At 47.5% G+C, this 20521-nt stretch overlaps 2 protein-coding genes across 14 annotated transcripts in view; both read right to left on the bottom strand.

Annotated features, from left to right (window-relative positions):
- Positions 1-258: 258 nt before the first annotated feature.
- Positions 259-2803, bottom strand: apnl (actinoporin-like protein). Of its 2 annotated transcripts, none has more exons than XM_061846500.1 (3): positions 2343-2803; positions 1798-1906; positions 259-792 (listed from the first exon to the last, which is right to left on the bottom strand). In XM_061846500.1, exons 2-3 carry the CDS (start codon positions 1899-1901, stop codon positions 348-350), a joined length of 549 nt encoding a protein of 182 aa, XP_061702484.1. In that variant the 5' UTR covers positions 1902-1906; positions 2343-2803; the 3' UTR covers positions 259-347. The 2 variants fall into 2 exon arrangements, with proteins under 2 accessions (XP_061702484.1, XP_061702485.1); XM_061846501.1 differs by lacking the exon at positions 2343-2803 and adding an exon at positions 2207-2221.
- Positions 2804-4269: 1466 nt separating this feature from the next.
- The window catches only part of LOC133514180 (uncharacterized), a 140602-nt gene continuing 124350 nt past the window's right edge, over positions 4270-20521 (bottom strand). For 6 of the 12 annotated variants that reach the window (XM_061845626.1, XM_061845631.1, XM_061845630.1 and 3 more), the window contains 6 exons: positions 10114-10244; positions 8484-8561; positions 8152-8351; positions 6719-6789; positions 6485-6590; positions 4270-5058 (listed from right to left, as the gene is read on the bottom strand). In XM_061845626.1, the coding sequence (XP_061701610.1) occupies positions 4629-5058; positions 6485-6590; positions 6719-6789; positions 8152-8351; positions 8484-8561; positions 10114-10137 (909 nt within the window). In that variant the 5' untranslated portion in view covers positions 10138-10244 and the 3' untranslated portion in view covers positions 4270-4628. Of the gene's footprint in view, positions 5059-6484; positions 6591-6718; positions 6971-7191; positions 7330-8151; positions 8352-8483; positions 8562-10113; positions 10245-20521 lie in introns of those variants that run through there. The other 6 variants (XM_061845634.1, XM_061845635.1, XM_061845633.1 and 3 more) reach the window with 5 other exon arrangements.

Here is a 20521-nt window from a genome sequence, read left to right as displayed (position 1 = left end):
GCAAGTCAATCAACAGCCGAACAAAAAATGTCTTCTTTTGCTCAGATGGTTACAGTGTCAAGGTAAACACCGCCACACACACACACACACGCGCGCGCACGCTTTTATGAAGCAATCTGCCCTCGTCTTGCCGGGAAGTCGCTCTTTCATCTCCGTTTCTAAAGACGGCATTCTCGCGCCGAGCGCTCTTGAACAAAGGCTCGAGCTCTTAGCAGAAGAAGGGCTCGCCCCGCCCGGATGTATAAACACGCAAAACTCTGATCTGAAGCAAATTTATTGAAAGAGGGTAGAAGGGCTCGATTTCGAGGCACGCGCCAGACGCGGCGCCGCGGAGCCCGGCGGTCCGGCTAGCCCATGCGCGTGAACAGCTTGTCCCACACCTCCACCTTCATGACGGCTTTGCCCAGCGGGCTCATGGTGGCCTTGATATCCAGGTAGTTGCCCACGTAGTTGATTCCGGCGCCCGTGGCCTCCTCGCGCACGAAGCCGTGCTCGCGCTGCTTCTTCTCGTTGTACATCTGCTTGAACAGGTCCTTGTCGCACTTGACGCCCTTCTTGTAGATGCCCGCGGCGAACCAGTTCTTGTACAGGTTGTAGTCCCACGGCACGGAGAACATGACGGCCACCGTCTCGATGAAGTCCTTCTGGGACCTCTCGAAGAGGTCGTAGGTGAGGACGCCCACGCTGCCCGTCGCCGAGCTGCTGGACTTGGTGAAGGTGCACACCTCCGTCTTCAGCGGGCGCACCGTGGGCTGGGGCGGGTTGTACGCCTCCCCGCTCTCCAGGTGCACCCTGTTGCGGTCCATCCGTTAATCCAAACTTTAGCGGGGGTGTCAATCCATTCATTAATCGTAAACATTTCGCCCGGTTGTGTGTTATTCTCCAGCGACTGGTGCAAAAAATTGAGTGCACTGCTTTGCTGCAACCAGCAGAGGCGCTGCTGCTTCACTTTACTACTTTTCTCGCGATAATGTAATAACGCTGATAATATCCAACTATCAATTTTCTTTAGTGCTTATCATCACGAGGGTCGCGGGGTTGCGCCGGAGCCTATCCCGCCTGTCAACGGGCAGGAGGCGGGGTACACTCTGAACTGGTCGCCAGCCAATCGCAGGGCACATTGAGACAAACACACCTGGGGGCAATTTAGAGTGTCCGATTAATGTTGCATGTTGTTGGGATGTGGGAGGAAACCGGAGTGCCCGGAGAAAAACCACACAGGCACGGGGAGAACATGCAAACTCCACACAGACGGGTCCGGGATTGAACCCGGGTCCTCAGAACTGTGAGGCCAATGCTTTACCAGCTGATCTACTGTGCAGCCCTTCACTTTACTACTTTTCTATCAATAATGTAATAACAATCATGATATTCATCCATCCATTTTCTTTGCCGCTTATCCTCACGAGAGTTGCGGGGCGCCCTGGAGGCTATCCCAGCTGTCAACAGGCAGAGGGCGGGATCCACTCAAAACTGGTCGCTAGCCAACCGCAGGGCACATACAGACGAACAGTCGCACTCACAATCACACCTAGGGGCAATTTTAGAGTGTCCAATTAATGTTGCATGTTTTTTGGGATGTGGGAGGAAACCGGAGTGCCCACCCGGCGAAAACCCACACAGGCACGGGGAGAACATGCAAACTCATGTTCATGTTGTTTTGGCTGCGATTGGCTGGCTACCACTTCAGGGTGGGATAGGCTCCCTGCCACCCTCGTGAGGATAAGCAGCAAAGAAAATGGACGGATGGATGTCGTTGTGGTCCGTGGGCGTGATCATGACACGTTCGCGGCTTACTTGGGGTTAATGAGGCAGTAGTTGTTGGTCAGATTGGTGATCTCGATGGTGACGCTCCTCCGGCTGGTCACGTCGGCGGCCACGGCTTCGGCGGATTCCGTCATGCTGGCTGTCGCGCAAAGTAGAAAAAGAGAAGAAGGAGAGAAAACGGAGATGCAGGACTTAGCAGTACCCTCTCTCCTTCACCCCAATCATGGGAATTATTCCATCTAAAACATGTTGGTGACCTCTACACTGCTGACATTGCTCCGCTGGCATTCCGCTGACCTTCCGCGGCGCAGGTAGCGCGGCGGCGCTTATAAATGATGGATTTGGGCCGGGTAATGAGATGTGCGAAAAGCAGCCGCGAGGGCCGGCGGCCCAGAAACCGCTCGGGTCTGCCTGTCGACGGCCTAATTAGGGACCGTACCTTATCAATTATGACTCTCCGATGAAGTCTGTTGACTTTAAAGAATTAAAAAAAAAAAAAAAAGAAAAATGCCTGCTCAGGCTTTCCCGGCGGGCGAGAAATGACGGTTGAATGTATAAAATTGAGAGGCTCTTACCTGCTGAGACGACCTGTAGGTGCTCTCGAGTCCCAAAATGGGGGGAAAAGGAGGAAGAGTGGAGGGGGAGGAGAAGTTGGGACAACGCCCTTTTCAGTGGGAAAGTCTCCACCCTCAGTCAGTCATCTGTAACCCCCCCTTCAACAAAAATGTATGCACGCTTGCAGGCGCCACACCCGAGTCTGCGCTGTTTGTTTTATGGGGAGCAAACAAAGATGGAATCCATCCCGTTTTCCGTTGCGCAACAGAAGCAACCGCGGGCGAGTCGGGACACAATTTGCTCAAGCTGTGGAATTCTTACCGCTAAAGTGAAAAATGAGCACACTCCGGTCTGTCTCTTAGCCACAAACGCTTTTTTGCCGCTTAATTTTGTCGCAGAGCAGACTTCTCCGTGGCCCCCCCCCCCCGAGCCTGAAACTGGATTTTTCCCCAGAGGCCCTCGGACTCGCGTTTGCTCCCTTCGGAGTCTGAAAGAAGTTTTGTTTTTGCACATCAGGTGCCGCACCCGAGTCGATTTGTCGAACCGCTCGTCTCTGCCTCGGGACGCTGTCGTGAAAAAAGAAGGCCAAAAGATTTGACAAAACAAATGGTGTTGAAGAAGAGCCAATAACGTCTGGGTGGGGGGGGATTGAAGTCAGAAAATCATATTCATAACCACAGGTGGCGGCACGATGGATCAACTGGTAAAGTTCTGAGGACCAGGCTCCATCCCGGCCCCGCCCGTGTGGAGTTTGCATGTTCTCCCCGTGCCTGGGTGGGTTTTCTCCGGCTTCTTTCCTCCCACATCCCAAAAACATGCGACGTTAATTGGGCAGTCTAAATTGCCCGTAGGTGTGATTGTGAGTGCGGCTGTTTGTCTCGATGTACCCTGCAATTGGCTGGCGACCAGTTCAGGGTGTACCCCGCCTCCTGCCCGTTGACAGCTAGGGATAGGCCCCAGCACTCCCCGCGACCCTCGTGAGGATAAGAGAGTAAGTTTCTTTCGGCTTGTCCCGTTCGGGGTCGCCACAGTGTGACATCTCAGATGAGCGCTCATATTTGTTTGGCACAGTTTTTACGCCGGATGCCCTTCCTGACGCAACCCCTCTTGGGGAGCAGAGGCAACGGTGAGATACGAATTCACCAATGCTCTAACCACTGAGCTATGGGAACTCAGACCCTCGTGAGGATAAGCAGAAAAAAGAAAATGGATGAACGGGAGGTGACGCTCACAGATTTGCAAACGTGCCAATGAAGCCTTTCAACCGCAATCCACGGGGCACTCAAACTCAATGATGGATAGTAGTGATGTCATGTCATTATCCAAGCCGCTTATCCTCACAAGGGGTTGCAGGAAAGCCGGAGCCTATCCCAGCTAGCTTCGGGCGAAAGGCGGACTCCAGTTTGAACTGGACGCCAGTCAGTCACAGTCACAGATATCGTTCGACATCGTCGCTGAGCGGGAATCGATCCCGCGCTGCCCGCAGTAATGGTCGTCATTTAAAAGGAAAAAAATAAAAAGGTAATTTTATAACAACTTAAGAGTCCCTATCAGTTACGGTTGAAGTCAACAAACTGGAGGCTCAGCCCAATTCCGACCGAGCTTTACATTATGCGTGATGAAGAATTGCCAGATGCCAGAACTGTAGGGTGGCCCAAAAGGGTCAAAACTTCACAATACTATTTCTGTTTTTTTTTTTTTTTTTTTTTTGAACAGAGCAAATAAAAAGAGGAGAGGGATAAGTCATCTCTTGTGGATGAACGGGGCACGCCCGGACTCGCCCGTAAACGCACAACTTGGCGCCGAGCGGGCTCATTGTTGGAAGGGCAAAAAGGGCCACGCAGATTTTGCCCTCTGTTGCCACCAGGGAGAAATTAGGAGTCGCAATCAACCAGTCAACAACCAAAGGATGACATGTGAGTGCTTTATTATATCAATCAAAAAATCATTGAAGGCACATTACAAAGGAGCTTTAAGATGGCACAATTCAAATGCACTTTTGTTATTAATTTGTCATTTTCGGGGATACACCAGAGCCTCGGAAGGCGTATGATTTGCGGGTCGAGCAACTCGCTATTGCTTCGAAAGTGGCAGTTTTTATTGTCTGGCCTTCGCTTTTTAACATATTAATGATGGAGAAATTACAAAGAAAACAGTCACTGAGACTCCGCCTCCTGCCCGGAGTCAGCCAATGAGGACACCCGCGATAGGAAATGAATTGAATGGATTATTTCTTGCATGGAAAATGAATTGAAATTGACTTTTGAGGCACCAAAAGCGCCTGAGCAAAAAAAACAAAACAAAAGCTAACGACTCAACTGGTCGTAAAACTCCAATTTAATAATGGCTTTGCCCACCGTGGACATGGTGGCCCTGACGTCCACCTGGTCGGTGCCGTAGACCACCCCGGAGCCGCTGGCGTCCGCCCGGCTGAAGTTGGCCGTATCCTTGCCGTCGTACATCAGCTCGTACAGCTTCTTGTCGCAGGCGCGCGAGGCCTCGAACACGCCCACCGCCAGCCGGTTCTTGTACAGGTTGCGGTCGTAGGGCACGGAAAACATGACGGCCATGCGCTGCGAGCACGCGCGGCCCTGCATGTGGAAGAGGTCGTAGGTCAGCAGGCCCACGGCGCCGGTGACCGTGTGGTCGTCCTTGATGAAGGAGCACAGCTCGGTGCGCGCGCTGCGGACGGTGGGCTGCGGCGGGTGGCAGCAGAAGCCGCTGGACATGTACACCCTGCGACGCACAAAAGGGACGCGCTTGGGTTCGACCCTCGCCAGATCGCACAGGCCGTAAACGTGACATCAGAATAATAATACGGAGAATATTAAAACAAAACACAAACGGCTCCACCGGGTTTGGCAGGAAAGTTTGGTGTGTGCGCGACGCCTGATGCTGATCGATGAAGTGCGCCGGCGCTCGCTTGAAAGCAACGCCGAGCGTACCTGCGTGGCATGACGCAGTGTGTGTGTGTGTGTGTGTGTGTCGCCGCGTGATGGATAGGCGCGTGTTGCTCAGCAGAGCGATGTCACATATTTAAAAAAAAAGAAATTTTCTTAAATCCATCCGAGACAGTGCAGGAGCTTGATGGATGGATGGATGGGTGGTGGGGGGGGGTTCACATTCCCAGCGATGCACTGTTTGAGATACGGCTTGAAAAACAAAAACATTTGAAATAAAACAACAACAAAAAATATGATTGCATGAAATATACAAACATATCCAACCTAGACATTACTGAATAAAAATGAGGACTTTAGGGCATTCAGAAAACAAGAAATGAACACTATTATGTAATAAACATATAGAATAACAAAAATAATGCACGTTTGTGTAATAGGTGGTTAAAAAAACAAATTTAACAGAAAATAGAAAATACATAACTATGGTGTGTAATAGTCCTGTATTGTTTAAGAAAGTGGACATGAAAATATATGAAATCAGCTGGTAATATGTTGGCCTGACACTTCTGAGGACCCGAGTTCGATCCCGGCCCCGCCTGTGTGGAGTTCGCATGTTCTCCCCCGTGCCTGCGTGGGTTTTCTCGGGGTGGGCACTGCGGTTTCCTCCCACATCCCAAAAATATGCAACATTAATTGGAGACTAAATTGCTCCGAGGTGTGATTGTGAGTGCGACTGTTTGTCTCGATGTGCCCTGTGATCGGCTGGCGACCAGTTCGGGGTGTACACCGCCTCCTGCCCCTTGACAACTTGCATAGGTTCCAGCACTCCCACGACCCTTGTGAGGATAAGCAGCTCAGAAAATGGATGGATGGATGAATATATGAATGAATGATAAATGAGGACAAGTGATAAAGAAAATGGACGGATGAATAAATCAATAAATTGAAACAAATAATACTAATCATCCATCTACCCATTTTCTTCGCCGCTTATCCTTACAAGGGTTGAGGGAGTGCCACAGCCTATCTCAGCAATCATTGATCTCCTCAGGTCGGCCAGGCCAAAGTAACGTTTCCGCGCGCGGCCCGTTGCTCACTTTCATCCTCATTTGATCGCCCATCCCAACTGTGTTCGTTCTGTTCAAATTCGGCCAAAGCGAAGCCTTTTACGGCCCCCGACGGATCGATTCGTGTCCCGATACCTTTGCCGCACGTGGCCGACGCCCTCAAAGCAGAAAGCGGACCGAAGGGCAACTCACTTGGGGTTCACGAGGCAGTAGACGGAGCTGACGTTGGTGATTTCGAAGGAGCAGTTCCTGTTGGTGGCGAGCGTGGCCGACAGGGCCTCCGCCGTCTGCATGGTGGCTGCAAAGACGGGCAGAGGTTCGCGTCAGCCATGCGTCGGGGGCCTCGCGCCTCACGGGACCCCCGAAACTTTAGCGACAAATGCAAAAAAAAAAAAAAAAAAAGCCAGCACAGAGTCGAGTGGTTACCTTTCTGGAGGGATTCGGACGGTTTGTGTGAGGCGGCGTCGTCGTCGTCGTCGTCTGTTTGCTCTCCCGACCTGAGCGACAAAAACGAGGAGGAGGAAGAGGAGGAGGAGGAGGAGGAAGAGAAGAACAAACTCCACGTCGGATTATGGACGCAAGTGCAGGCGTGTTCACCGTGGTAACGGCAACAAACAGCAAAACGTCCATTTGAGCTACGTTCAGGCAGTCCGGAAGAGACTCGGACTTCTCACTCATCTGATGGGAAAAAAAAAAAGCACTTTTGCTACTCGTTGGACAACAATTTCGTTATTTATATAATAATTGCATTAAATGTGAATAATTAAATGGTGATTTTGCGTATAACAATGGTAATAATAACTGTCTGTAAGAAAAAAAAAAAGATTCCTTCTTGGAGAATCTTTTAAACGCACGATTTCTGCATCCAGCGGTCACTGATAGTGTAGTGGTACACACACCTGCCTTTGGTGTGGGCAGTGTGGGTTCGATTCCCGCTCAATGATGGTGTTGATATCTGCTCTGCGACTCACCGGCAACCAGTTCAGGGTGTAGTTCACCTGAAGCTAGCTGGGATAGGCTCTGGCCTTCCCATGACCCTTGTGAGGATAAGCGACAAAAGAAAATGGATGGATATCCTAAAGCTTTTGGCACTGAATTCTCACATTATTTACATTTTACGTGTTTTCTTCCTCCCATTACTGTGGATAAGCGGCTTGGATAATGTATGGATGGATGGATGAATTTGTACATTCAAAGATATAATTTCGATCAATTTATGTGCAAGTTTTCGTTCAGTTTTGAACTTCATACCGAACTTATTAAATTATTATTGCAGCTGTTGCTAGGCAGAATTTGTAAAGGGCAGAAATTAAAGCTCAATTAGGGGGAAAAAAATCCATTGTGCCCAAAAAAATGATGGCAAAATAATTGCGAACAAAATATAATTTTTTTCTTTTTCTGTACTCCCGAAAATGCATTTGCCCAACCAGTTGTTGCTAGGCAGAGTTTGTGAGGGGACAAAACCCCATTGGTGGAGGTGGGGTAAAATGATTTTGCACAAAATGTGTCAAGTTATGAAAATATAGTGAGTAATACATTTTTAGGGATGATATTTTATCAAGCGACGGGGGAAAAAATACAAAATCAACTATCAGAATCATTTGTTATGCAATACAAAAAAAAAAAAAACTACTGGCATAATCCTCACCAGCAACTTGAAAAATATGTGACACTGTCAATAAAAACAAAGCATCATGCACCATATTATGATGCAACTTTTTGCATTGTGCAATAAATTATACCTAATGAAGTCACACGGGAGTGACTAGAAACCATTTTTCCACGCATCGCCTCAGGGATTTTAAATTTCTTTTTTTTTTTTTTTTAAAACAAATACTTGACTATTTCAATACGATTACCAAGCTCCTCCATTCGCTCGCGACGAACCGCAGACGTCTCGGTGGGACGTGTCGGGTTGTGACTTGCAGGGGAGGGGGCGGCATACGCGCCCCCCCCCCCCCCCAACGTGAGGCGTGCGGCTGCAGGTGGGGGCTGGCTCGGGATTCCAGCGGGAATACCGACGCCGGAGAATATTCCAGGCGAAACGCATTTTTTCCCCCTGGAGGAACCCGCACAAAAACACACACACAGGCACTCAAATGTGTGCTTGAAAATATGATTATAGCCACTTCGCAATTAAGTATGTTCCCCAATCCCCCCCCCCCCCCGCACGCTTTGAGATGCTCTTAACTCGCATATGTGACGTGGCGGCAGCTGTTGGGGAGCCTTCATCTTGGGCAGCTTCAAGTCGGCAGATGGTCGCAAACGACTGCAAAAAACAACACACACAAAAAAAAAGAAAAAAAAAAGATGAAAATCTAAACAAAATTCATTTGCATTGGACGGACTTTGTATGATAAAGCATTCCATGTGATGCGAAGCCAGTTTACCTTGGCAGAAAACTGCATTAAACATGAGGCGCCCGGCGCAGCCTTCATTACATTCTGCAGCAACATTAATCATAATGCGGAATAAAATGCTGAGGTTACATTCATCCGCCCGCAAAAACAAAAGCAAAAGAACACTAATGAGCACTTTATGTTGCAGTTCTTTCTTATTTCAAGCAGAAAAAAAAAAACCAAAGGCTTTTCAAAGTTCGGACACAAAAAAAGGACTTCACAAATTCATTCATTTATCGAGACAAAATTCATTCATATAAAACCATATTTCATTTCAGCGACTGCGACATGAGTGCCACTCAGGTTTTCGTCTTTCACTTTCTCGCCTCCTTAGAATGACAAGAAAAGATGATGCTTTTTTTGTTTAATCCAAACAATGTGGCTCGTGACCTTCTGAATTCAAAGCGGAGATTAAGAAAAATTACTCAAATTTCCAAGAATGCATGAATAATTAGGATTAGCACTGAGCCGAGGTTAATAAAATAAAATTGTGTAAATCCTTCAGTGTGCGATTCGCTCTGTGTTTGCATTCTAAAGCAGCAAAAAATGAAAATGAATGACTTAAATATAACAACTGAATTTAACAACAACAAAAGGTCGTCAGCAAACTGTGTGGTTGACTTGAGCCAAAAGACTCTGGTGACCCCTAGCGGACAGGTGTGGCATAAAAAAATTCCCCCGCTAAACTTCCATCCATCCATTTTCAACAGCGCCTGTCCTGGTTCCGATCCCAGCTGACTTCGGGCCAAAGGCGGACTACACCCAGAATTGGTCGCCCGAGAGTCGCGGGGCACGTCGACACCATCACTGAGTGGGAATCGAACCCACGCTTCCCGCACCAAAGTCAGGCGTGAGTGTACCACAACGTAGGGCAGCACTGACTATGCAAAGCGTGATAATGTTTTTCCCCATTCCATTGTATTTATCAAGCTGCTTATCCTCACAAGGGTTGCAGTTTTTCAGATGCATTTGTAAAAAATTTTTTTCTTCTAAATATTAATATATTTTTTTAAAAAATAGTACAAAATGCAAAACTGCACATTATCAATAAGGTTGATGTTTTTTAATATTATATTATATTATATATATATACCTATTCTTGGCATTTTAATAATGGTGATTCATTTCAAGTTATTTTCTGCAATTTGACTTGTTGAATTAATTTGATGGCATTTTTAATAACGGTCACGTGATTTGTATGGATTATTTGGATATTTATTCTAAAAGTTATTCTTTAATAATATTTGCCATTTTAAATGCATTAAAAATATTTCTTACATATATCTGCATTTAAAAAAAATATTCATTATTTAAGTTGAACATTTACATTTTACATTTACTTTATTTCCCATTTTTTAATTCATTTATTGTTTTTTTACATTCCAGGTATTATACAGCATCATACACTGTTTGACGCACAACTACCTGATGAGTGAATAACATCATTTCATTTCTTCTCTTTTATGTTATTAGTATCTCCGCCCCCAGCGCCTCTCCAGCCAGAAGCGACGTCGTTCTGGTTCTGGTTCTCCGCTCGCCCGGCACGTCCTCACCTGCGGGGGGGGGGCAGTCATCGCTTTTAATTGAAGCCGCTTGAGCCCTTTTTTTTTTTTTAAAGAGCTTAACTTAACTAACAGGCCCCCCTCGCCTGCCCGGCACGCTGTGGCATCATCACCCCCCCACCCCGCTCCTCCTCCCCCGTTTTTGGCCATCACGCAAACAGGTCACGGCCGCGGGGCTGCGGCGTTTTATGTCACGCACGCCGCTTTTTGCTTTGTATTAAAATCGCCTTCCGTGGCGGCTTATTAAGCAGGAGGAACCCGCGGGCCGTCGGGCCGCACGCGAGGACTTATCGGGAGCCTTCAGCGGCTCTGCCCCGACGTCTTTGGACCTCGGCACCGCCCGACCTTCGTTCACGAACCCGATAAATATCCATCCATCCATTGCCTTTGCCGCTTATCCTCACGAGCGTCGCGAGGAGTTGCCGGAGCCTATCCCGGCTGTCAACGGGCAGGAGGCGGGGAACACCCTGAACTTGTCGCTAGCCAATCGCAGGGCACCTGGAGACAAACAGCTGCATTTGCAATCACACCTACGGGCAATTTAGAGTGTCCAATTATTGTTTTTGGGATGTGGGAGGAAACCGGAGTGCCCGGGGGAAGACCCACGCAGGCACAAGGGAGAACTAGTAAACTCCACACAGGTGGGGACGGGGTCGAACCTGGATCCTCAGAACTGTGACGCCAACGCTTTGCCAGTTCGTTCATGAATCCGATAAATATATCGCAGAATATTTGCGTCCAGATGAAAGCGAAGGGATGTCGAAAGGTCGCGATAACAGTTTTTTGGGGCTGTTGGGATCGACCGCAAGGAAAATAGAGAGAGGTCAAGAGGGTTTTGCGCTCCCGGTGACTTTGTCGGTGTGGTTCCCACTCCCCGCTCGGTCCGATTCCCGCTGCCTCCCACTCCCGCTCGCTCCCAGTCCTGCGATCAATGGCCAAATTCACTCAAGTTAGTTCAAATCCAGCCTTGCTCAAAACTGCCACTGCACACTGGACCACATGCTCGGTCATTTTGGACATTCCTGCCAACCAATTCCGAGAATCAAATCAAGTAGCCCCCCCCCCCCCCAACTGTTTCATCGTCTGTGCATTCATCACACACGAGTGCCTGGGGGTGGGGAGTGGAGGGGGGGGTCTGATTAATCCCCACGGTGATCTGAGCAGTTTTCCAAGGTAAACGCTCTCGAACGCAGCGTAATGGGCACGACCCATCCGAAGTATTTGGGGGTGGGGGATGGGGGCATGATGCAGACTTCACAGTGATTAATTTGGGTATGTGGTATGACGTTTCGCCGGGAGACGAGCGTATTGATTGATTGCTGGTGGGGGGAGTGGGGGGGGGGGTCGCGAGGTTCTGCACATTTACTTGCTGATGAATAGGCTGTCAGGGCCACCGAGCGCCAAAAGCCGCCTTGTAAGTGGATGTTGAAGCGATTATGGTATAAGTGTAAATATTACACCCATTAGGGGAGGATGACAAGTGGGTGGGGGGGATTACACGGAGGGGGGGGGGGGGGGGGGGGGTAAAGAGGACAAAACCTGTGGAAATATCCCATGAAAGTGCATCCAGACACGTGGCTTTAATCTGCATGGGCAATGTTTAGTCAAAGTCCTTGACATTAATCGGCCTCCGTGTGTGCGTGTTTTGAAGAGGGCACGGACTGCAGAAGGCGAGGGGGGGGGGTTGCGGGTTGGAAGGTAGGAGTGGGGAAGTGGCGGGGGGGGGGGGGAGGCTTAAGTTGACAGAGCATGCCAGCGCATCCGCCCGCTCAAATTAGCGGCAGATAAAACTCACGCGGGGCGACGCGCCAGAGGTGAGAGAGCGAATTAAAAAATAAAATAAAATAAAATAAAATACACACACGTACACCCGGGAGATGATTTGTGCGGATTAATAGCCGCCGCCGCCGTCCTCTGCCTGAGCCGGATCAATATTGAGAAACGCACGAATACATTTGGGTGACAAAACACAACAAAGGAGGAAAGGAGCTGCAGACAGAAACAAAGATGAATCGCAAGGGGGGGGGTGTTGGGGGGGGTGTTGAAATGAGCAATTTCCTCATTTGTGGGAATTGCCAGCGTCCAAAATAGCACTCGGGAAAACTTTTTGAAGCTGCACCATTTGATGGCTCAGTTATGCAAATGTATGCGCGACATATCGAGGATGTATATTTTCAGCGGGGGAGTTACGAGAAGAAATGTAGATCCCCCCCCCCCTTAAATCCTAACTAAAAAAAAAAGATTATGAGTCATTTTTAAAGAATTTCATTTTGAAAATCAATGAATGGCACTGCCAGGAGTATTTGAATGAGTGTACTGGCAGCCGTTATCGTAATCGTGATTCCCAAGAAAACTGAAGTGATATTGTTCACACTTTTAATGGCAAAATGTATTTAACCTTTTGAAATGTAATAATTTGCCAAGTTATTTCCGAAAATGCCAAATCCATTTTTGGCTACGTTGAATTATTTTCTACGCATACTAACACATGAGCCTTTTAGTGTCTTGAGAGTTCCTTTTTTGTATATATCCATTTTTTGGGGGGCTGTTTGACAAACGATCCTTCTCAAGGCGTTTTTATCGTGTTGTTTCTGAGATTTATGAATTTATGAAGGTCTCACCACAAATGCACGCCGTTGATCGCATAATACAGAGTGTAATGGGTTCAAATTCTCAACAAGACTCACGTTTAATTTAATTATCATCTCTTATCTATTGTATGTACTCTTTTTACATAGCGCCCCCTTGTGTTCAGACCGAGACTGCGCATAACAGAACTATCTCCTGTTCCTGGATTTCAAGCAAAATATGCAAAAGAGTTTTAAAGCGTGCAAATTTAGCCGCTCTACATCCACGGACGGGATCGTCGTCCCAAGACGCCCTTTTTTGTTGTCTCATTTGCCGGTGTGACGATCCGAACGATCCCCGTGCTGAAAAATCTCCTTGTGATCAATGCGCATGCGCGTATATTTTGTAAACTTCCGGGCAGTCTGAAACATCCCCGTCCGTGCTTTTTCCAACATGTGCCATTCATGTGCACACGTACATATATATGTGTATCTTTTTCTCAACTTTTGTTTTAAAGTTAGGTTACCAGGGAGACTTTTCAGCACAGGGGATCGTTCAGACCGTGGCACCGGCGAAGGCCTGACCGCCCGCGCCCGAACCCTCGCCTCAGCGCCGTATTCCGACAAGAAACGCCAATGACCACAAAAGTTATTGGTGCGCGCCGATACACAAAAAAGTACTCGCCCGTTCCCGAAGCCGCGGAGGAGATAACCCGGCACGACGTCTCTCCGGCGGACCGAACGTCAATCTGCTCCCCTGCCTGCCGACATCTTTTCCGCTAATTAACAGACGTGAACACGCTAGAATTTATTGTGTCCCTTCTGTCTACATATTTATTTTTTTCCCCCATTTTGGGTCCATAGCACATACGCGCATAATAAGTGTGTGGACTATATGCGTATCCGCTGACACACAAGGATCAGCGCTGACTGCGTCTGCTGCATGCGCCACACCCACAGATCTGTGAACTAATTCCTAAGCGACGTCCGGCAGCTTGCGAAGTGCTGCCGTCGTGAAGGAAAATACATTTTTTTGTTTAATATCTTGATGAGCACTTTTTTCAATTTTCCCTTCACCCTCAGATTGGTGGTCGCCATGGCAACGAAAGCCGTGCAAAATTAACATCCAGCAAATTTGGGGAGTGTGCCGCCACAACTTTTTCTGGACTGTTTCATATAACGCTCATATTTACCAACAAATTCTTTTTTTTTTTTTTTAACTCTCTGGTAAATATGAAGCTTGTTTCTTCAAAGATAATTATTGGGGGGAAAAATGAATGGAAAAACAAAATAATAAACTAACAAAACAATAACAAATAGAAATAAATAAAAAGAAAAAATCATGTCAAGAGAAATAAATAAAGCAACAACACGTGCTATGAAAAATTTAAACAAAACAATAAATAAAAGTAGCTCATAGGATTAAATGATAAAAATGTCCCCCCACTGCTCGGGTCCATCCTGTTTTATATATATATATATAAAAAAAATGTAATTCCATCGATCGCAAAGCCGATGGGGACCGCTGGTCTGTAAACAGACGAATGCCCAATAAGAGGCTCCTCGGGAGAGCGGACAGAGGGATGCTAGGAAAGTGGGGGAGGGGGGTAGGCAAGGGGGGGGGGGCATCTTTTCTGCGAGTCTTGCCATCATCTATCAGTTTTATTGCTTTCTTGTCTTGTTGCGCGCGGCTTTACCCCCGACTTTCGCCTCCCCCCCCCCCCCCCCCCCCGAGCGCGCTCGACTTCAAGCCGGGCCCATCAAAGTCAGTTAGGCAGGCCCCCGCAATTAAAAGAGCGGCGCCCGGGGGCCCGCCGATGAAAGGTGTGACATTTTGCCGTTGACCGATGATGAATCCGGAGCGACGGGCCGGACGGACGGAGGGATGGATTTATCTGCCCCCCGTGCGTCTTCCTTTCCCTCCTCCAGAGGTGAGGCCGCGTGAGGTAACACCCCCCCCCCACCCCCAAACGCTTCTTTTATCACCACTTGACAGCTTAACAGGGCCCAATGCAATGGATGGTTTGGCTTAAGTGTTTCCATGGTTATTTTCTTCCTCTTCTTCACCTTTGATAAAGTCAATCTGTTTGCTGGCTTCCTTGCTGTCGAGCTCATTTGTCACCCACAGAATAACATCTCGCTGTCCTATCGCTTTTTTTTTTGGGGGGGGGGTTGTTTTTGCTGCCTGATGCGATATGGACTCAAAGTGGTTTTTGTCTCTATACGGCTGCTTTTAATACAGGTAGATTTCTTTTTGGTTTTCCGACCATCTCCATTTAATGAGCATTAGGCGAGATCAGCCGACGATTGTTCTCGTGACAAAAGTCGGTGAGATTTGAAAACGCTTCACTTGGGTTTTTGATTGATGGACGTTATGAATAAGTTGTACACACGTAGTTGGATCTCTGGTGGACGAGCAGGAAAATCTCTCGTGAGCGGCCCATTTCTAAGAATACGTTTCCAAGTTTGACGGATTCTGACGCAAGGGTCGGGCAAAATAGCTTAAAGGTCCACTGTCACGAAATGCATGATTTCGAGGCAGCCAGAATGGACCCATGCGTTTTTTCACCACACAACATGATTTTGTCGTACATGGCTTTTTGTCACTCCCGCCATGAAAATCCTCTCGAGGGATTTGTTTTTGACAAGAAGCAGGAAGTGACGTGAGTAGCAGACGGCCACTCAGGCAGTCTCGTATGTTTCTACTAGTTTTACCTCCTGTTCCTTTGTGTTAGCCGGCTCATTGTATTGCTGGATATTGTTCGAACACTCGGGAGGACGGATTAATTCCTGGTTCGTTGCGAAGAATGGATTGCACGCGTGCAAAGGACAAGAGCTTTGTGGGTTCCAAATGACAGCTAGGGGTGTGTACAGCTACTAAAAAAAAATAATAGTTTGGGGGGGGGGGGCGTGGCTTCGGTGGTGCCTCGGGCACAGCTTTGCGGAACAACCGGGCTGGCTCATACATACCGTCTTGTTAGTTAGAAGTGAGCCGCATATCATTTAAATATGGCTCGAAACGATCGGGTAATATTGCCCGGGTCACTTCACTCGATTGTGAGATGTTCTCTTCTATGAAAAGAGCTTCCATGTCCCATAGTAGGTGGGCAGACAAGCCGCCGCTTGCTCATACATACTTTCTGGGAGTCTGTTGTTAGTGATCCGCATATCATCTAAATATGGCTCAAAACGATAGAATAATATTGCCCTGGTCTCTTCACTCGATTATGAGATCTCTTGTTTGAAAATAGATTCCGTGTCCCATAGTAGGTGGTACAGCACGTTTTCAATGACGAATGTACCGGTGTGATGTAATGGACAGACGATGCAGGCAATATGGCCGCCACTTGGATGTCGAGAATGAGACTTCCCCAACTTTGCGCATGGATGACACGCTCCCCGCTCATATTTATTTTTTTGTATGGACATTGAAGTGAATAACATTATATGAATGTTTCATTACAATATCCATTTTAGAATGTTTATTGGCATGATATTTGACCTTTAAAGCGCCCTCGCTCCGAGGCTCAGGTTATAAAATAATAAATAAGAATAAAAAATAGTAATAATAATTTTGAATAAAATCCAACCAAAAACTGGATTAGAAGTGGAAATAAAAATCCTATCAATAACTCCAATTTAATGGAAAAAATAGCATTACACTCCAACCAATAAACACAAAACAATACAATAAACAATAAAATAAAATACAGTCAAGTGAAACTCTCGACACCCACGGTTGAGTGCATTAAAACAAAGCACGAAAATTGATCCCAATCCAAAATCAATGGCTTTCCCGCGCCCCGCGCATAGCGAGGCCTTGGTTTTCCCCACTGATCAATCAACAATCTTCAAGCCTGATTTTGATTAATTGGATGGCGAAAGTGCTGGCTGGCAACATTGATCCGAACGCCAACAAGCGCACAAAGCGCGCCGCATCGATCACCTGCAACGCAGACCTGAAGCGAGAAGACGCAAAACCAACCGTGCGGGCTGCAATGGCGACGCCCTGAAATCGGCTGACCCCGTGACCTTGTCGTTGTACTTGTAAGCGGGCAAACGTTTGTCCTCGGCTTTTGAGCGACTCTTACGAGGACACTTATTGTGATATCGAGCCGTCCTTAATATTTGGAATATTGATCCACGAGCGAGGGGCTGCAGGAAAAAGAAATCTCAAATTGTCCGCAGGGACCGACCGCGCCGCTCTGTTAAAAGTCCAGATGGCACATTTGAATTGATACCCTCTGAAAGGTTATCACTCACTGAGGCATTAAAAAAAAAAAAAAAAAAGCAGACTAATTAATTCCACTTTTCCCCTCTAAAAAAGTGTCTATATAATGCACATATTTAAAAAGTGGCAGGCGGCCGGCGAAGATTGATGGTCGCGAGGTCGACCCGCGCGTTGGCCCGATGTCCCTGACACGTCACAATGCGGGTTTGGTGCCCAATGATGCTAATAATACATCTTGGTGACAAATTGTGATTAGCGCTGCAATATGTCAAGGTTTGGGGGGGGGGGGGGGGGGGGAAGCTTACACCGCGCAAAGGCCTTTGGCTCGTTCCAATGGAAAGTTTCATTTGAAAAGAGCTTCTACAAGGAATTCGTGGAGGCCGGCTGATCACGTCTTTTTGAAAAATTGGAATTCCACTACTTTATCCTGTTGGATTTTAATATGAATTTTGTGAGGCATCAAACTTTTTTGCATCGATCGCCAATGTTTCGCTGTAACTCTGACTTTGCGTCCTGCTCAGTCCCAAAATCTTAATGCCGTGTACATAACCTCGGGTGAAATAGTTGAGATCTCTCTGTAAAACTCTCTTGGACAAGTCTGACGCATTTGGCAAAAAAAACATACCCCGATATTATCTGGAATGCGCGATAGCGAATCGACTTCAAACAATTTCTGTTCAGTCGCCATTTTGTAAGCTTGTGGGACATGGCTAAGGGGGGCGGAGCTTACGGTCGCCATCGGAAAGGTGTCAGCAAGAAGTGTAGACCTTTTTCTTCCAAGGCGGAGAGACGGGAACACGGTCAACTTTGCCATCACCGCACAAGAACAACAAAGTTTAGACGCTCATAACGACCTCGAATACACGTTACGAAGGTACATTCTAACCCCAAAACAGGAACTGGCCGAGTAGATGTCATATATAACTTTTGGTGGTCTTTGAAATGGGAACTACGGTAATTGTTAGTGTCAGAATGCAAATGAGACGTCTTGATCTGGAAAATAGATTCAGAACCGGAGGCTGGGTCAACAATCCAGCAATCTCTGGCCTCAAGTCATCACTTGTGAGGGTTTCGCAGAGCCAAAGCGTCTAATCGAGTTCTGGATCGGATCCCTCAGAAAACCGCCACCTGCGTACGAGCCCCCCCCTGGACTAAACGAAGGCATTCTTCCTTCCGATTGGCCGGAAGTGCGCAATATCTGCGACGCGTCCCCCTCAGGCGTGGGCTCCTCGCACGCTGCTGCCTTTTCATAATTGTTTTCGTGGCTTCTCAATTGACAGATTGGCGTACGCGAGTGGCTTGTCCTCCAGCCACGAGCTGGCGCGTCGCCACGCGCCGATCCATCCGGCGAGAGCTCGCCGTGGCACCTGCGCAGATGGCAGACCTCGAAATACCCGTCGGCTCGGCGAGGTGAGAGCGCGACAAAGCCAAAGGCGGCCTTGCGCGTGGGAAGACAATGTTGGACGGGTTCTGCCGTCAACTGCGGTGGCGAGAGTACGACCGATGGAAATATATTTACATATTCTTACGTCCTCTTTTTTTTTTTTTTTTTTTCAGTTCTTGATTTCACGAGTCCGGTCTCGAGATCAATCGACTTTACTACTCGACTTCATCGACCAATCGCCAATGGGTAGTTTTTGGCACCCCGTCTTCCGGTCTTCATACACGTGCGTGGCTCTGAGAGTACGAAAAAGAAACTGGTTGTGGATGAGAATAGCGGTTAGCCTCGCTAGCGGTCTGATTCCGATCGCCGCCGCTCGCCACTGGATGGGGAACAAGTTCACCCCCAACTGCATTCAGAATAATGGTGGGGTGGATCGTTCAGTTTTTATGTAGAAATGGGAAAAATTGGGGAAAGTAGTAACATCGTCGATCTTGGACTTGATTTGCATCTTTAATTGTACAGTACAGGTTGAGCTTAATTTATAAAAACTAACAAAACGTTTGAACGTTGATTAACCTCCAAAGAATCAGTTTTCCCTTCGTAGTGATTTAAAAAAAAAAAAAACATCTTTTACACTTTTTGTCCATGTGTCCTCGTTAAATATCTCATTATGCCGCACAGCTGTGAGACGCATTCAAATCCTTCCCACAGGAAATATTAATCAGCGCCACTTTCTTTAAAAAAAAAAAAAAAAAACATACGTTGGAGCCCATCCAACCCTTTTTGTGTCCTGGTGGGCGATCACAAAGGATTTGCCGCACATTTAATGTTATGTTCCCATAAACGCTAAACTTCATTTAACAAGAACATTCGAACAATTGCGACGATTGCAAAACGTCATTCGGATGATTCCTACAATGGCACACTTACAAATTAATTTGTGTGAGAGGAACTACAATGTCTATATTTAGAGCCCGATGAAAGCTCCAATGGATGAAACGCCGATGCGGGACCTCAACATGCTGGGGAAAAAAATGCGGATAAATATTACACCCCAAAATCTCATTGGGAAAGTTTGTAAAAAATGACTCATAGCAGTTTCTCCGATTGTGATTCATTCTGTATTGGCAACGCGAACAGCGCTTGGAGATTTACACGGGAACTCCCGAGCTCTAATTGCTATTATTATCGTTATTGAAAAATTTCTTGCTTCAGGTTATCGTAATTCCCGGCCTACAGAGCACACCTGGTTATAAGCCTCACCGAGTACATTTGTAAAGCAAATACCATTTGGTACGTACATACGTCGCAGCTGTGCAAAAGCCGCAGGTGCCCACATTGAAACACGAGATATTTACAAAGAAAGACGGTACACAGAGAAGCTAGCGCTAACGCTAGTGCCGCGCTAACAGGGCCCGTTACAAAAACATACCGGTAAAAATCCCTGAGACACGGGCAGTAACATGCTAGCAGAGCGCTAACAGGGCCAGACCGGTAAAAGTCACTTCCTCGGCACATATATCCCACCTGTCTCTTAACTTTTCCTGTGCCCACTCGCGGTTGGTAGAAAAAAAAAATGCACAAATTAGCCGCATTGCCGCATAAACCGCAGGGTTGAAAGCGTGTGAAAAAAGTCGCGGCTTATAGGCCGGGAATTACGGTACATTTGGATGGCTTGGCACCCCCCAAGCCCCTCCCCTTTTTCGCGCCACCGCCATCGGACACCATCAGGTTTCTTAACCGTCGGTCAGTCGGCACGATGTACAGTAAAACAGCCCAACATCAGAAGAATGAACGTTTCTTCCCCCCCACTGAAGCCGTTGCCGCGCTCGCGCCTCCGCTCGACAGCGCTGTGATTCACCGACCCCCCCCCCGTGAAAGATGGGAAATGAACAGAAAGCGATGGATTTCGACAGATGTTAAACGGTTGAAGGGACAGCCCGGGAGACTCGGTTCAACCGAGAAAAAGTCCATATGAGGCGGGGGGTCTGACTTTGGAAAAATGTTATGCCTCATTTTCACCTCATTGATTAATGTGAACTCAAGGGAGATTCTTGATTTTGGAACACAAAAACGACAGCAGCAC

Source organism: Syngnathoides biaculeatus, chromosome 16, assembly GCF_019802595.1.
Source record: "Syngnathoides biaculeatus isolate LvHL_M chromosome 16, ASM1980259v1, whole genome shotgun sequence".
In the NCBI taxonomy this organism is placed as follows: Eukaryota; Metazoa; Chordata; class Actinopteri; order Syngnathiformes; family Syngnathidae; genus Syngnathoides; species Syngnathoides biaculeatus.
This window is presented reverse-complemented; position numbering and strand designations above follow the sequence as displayed.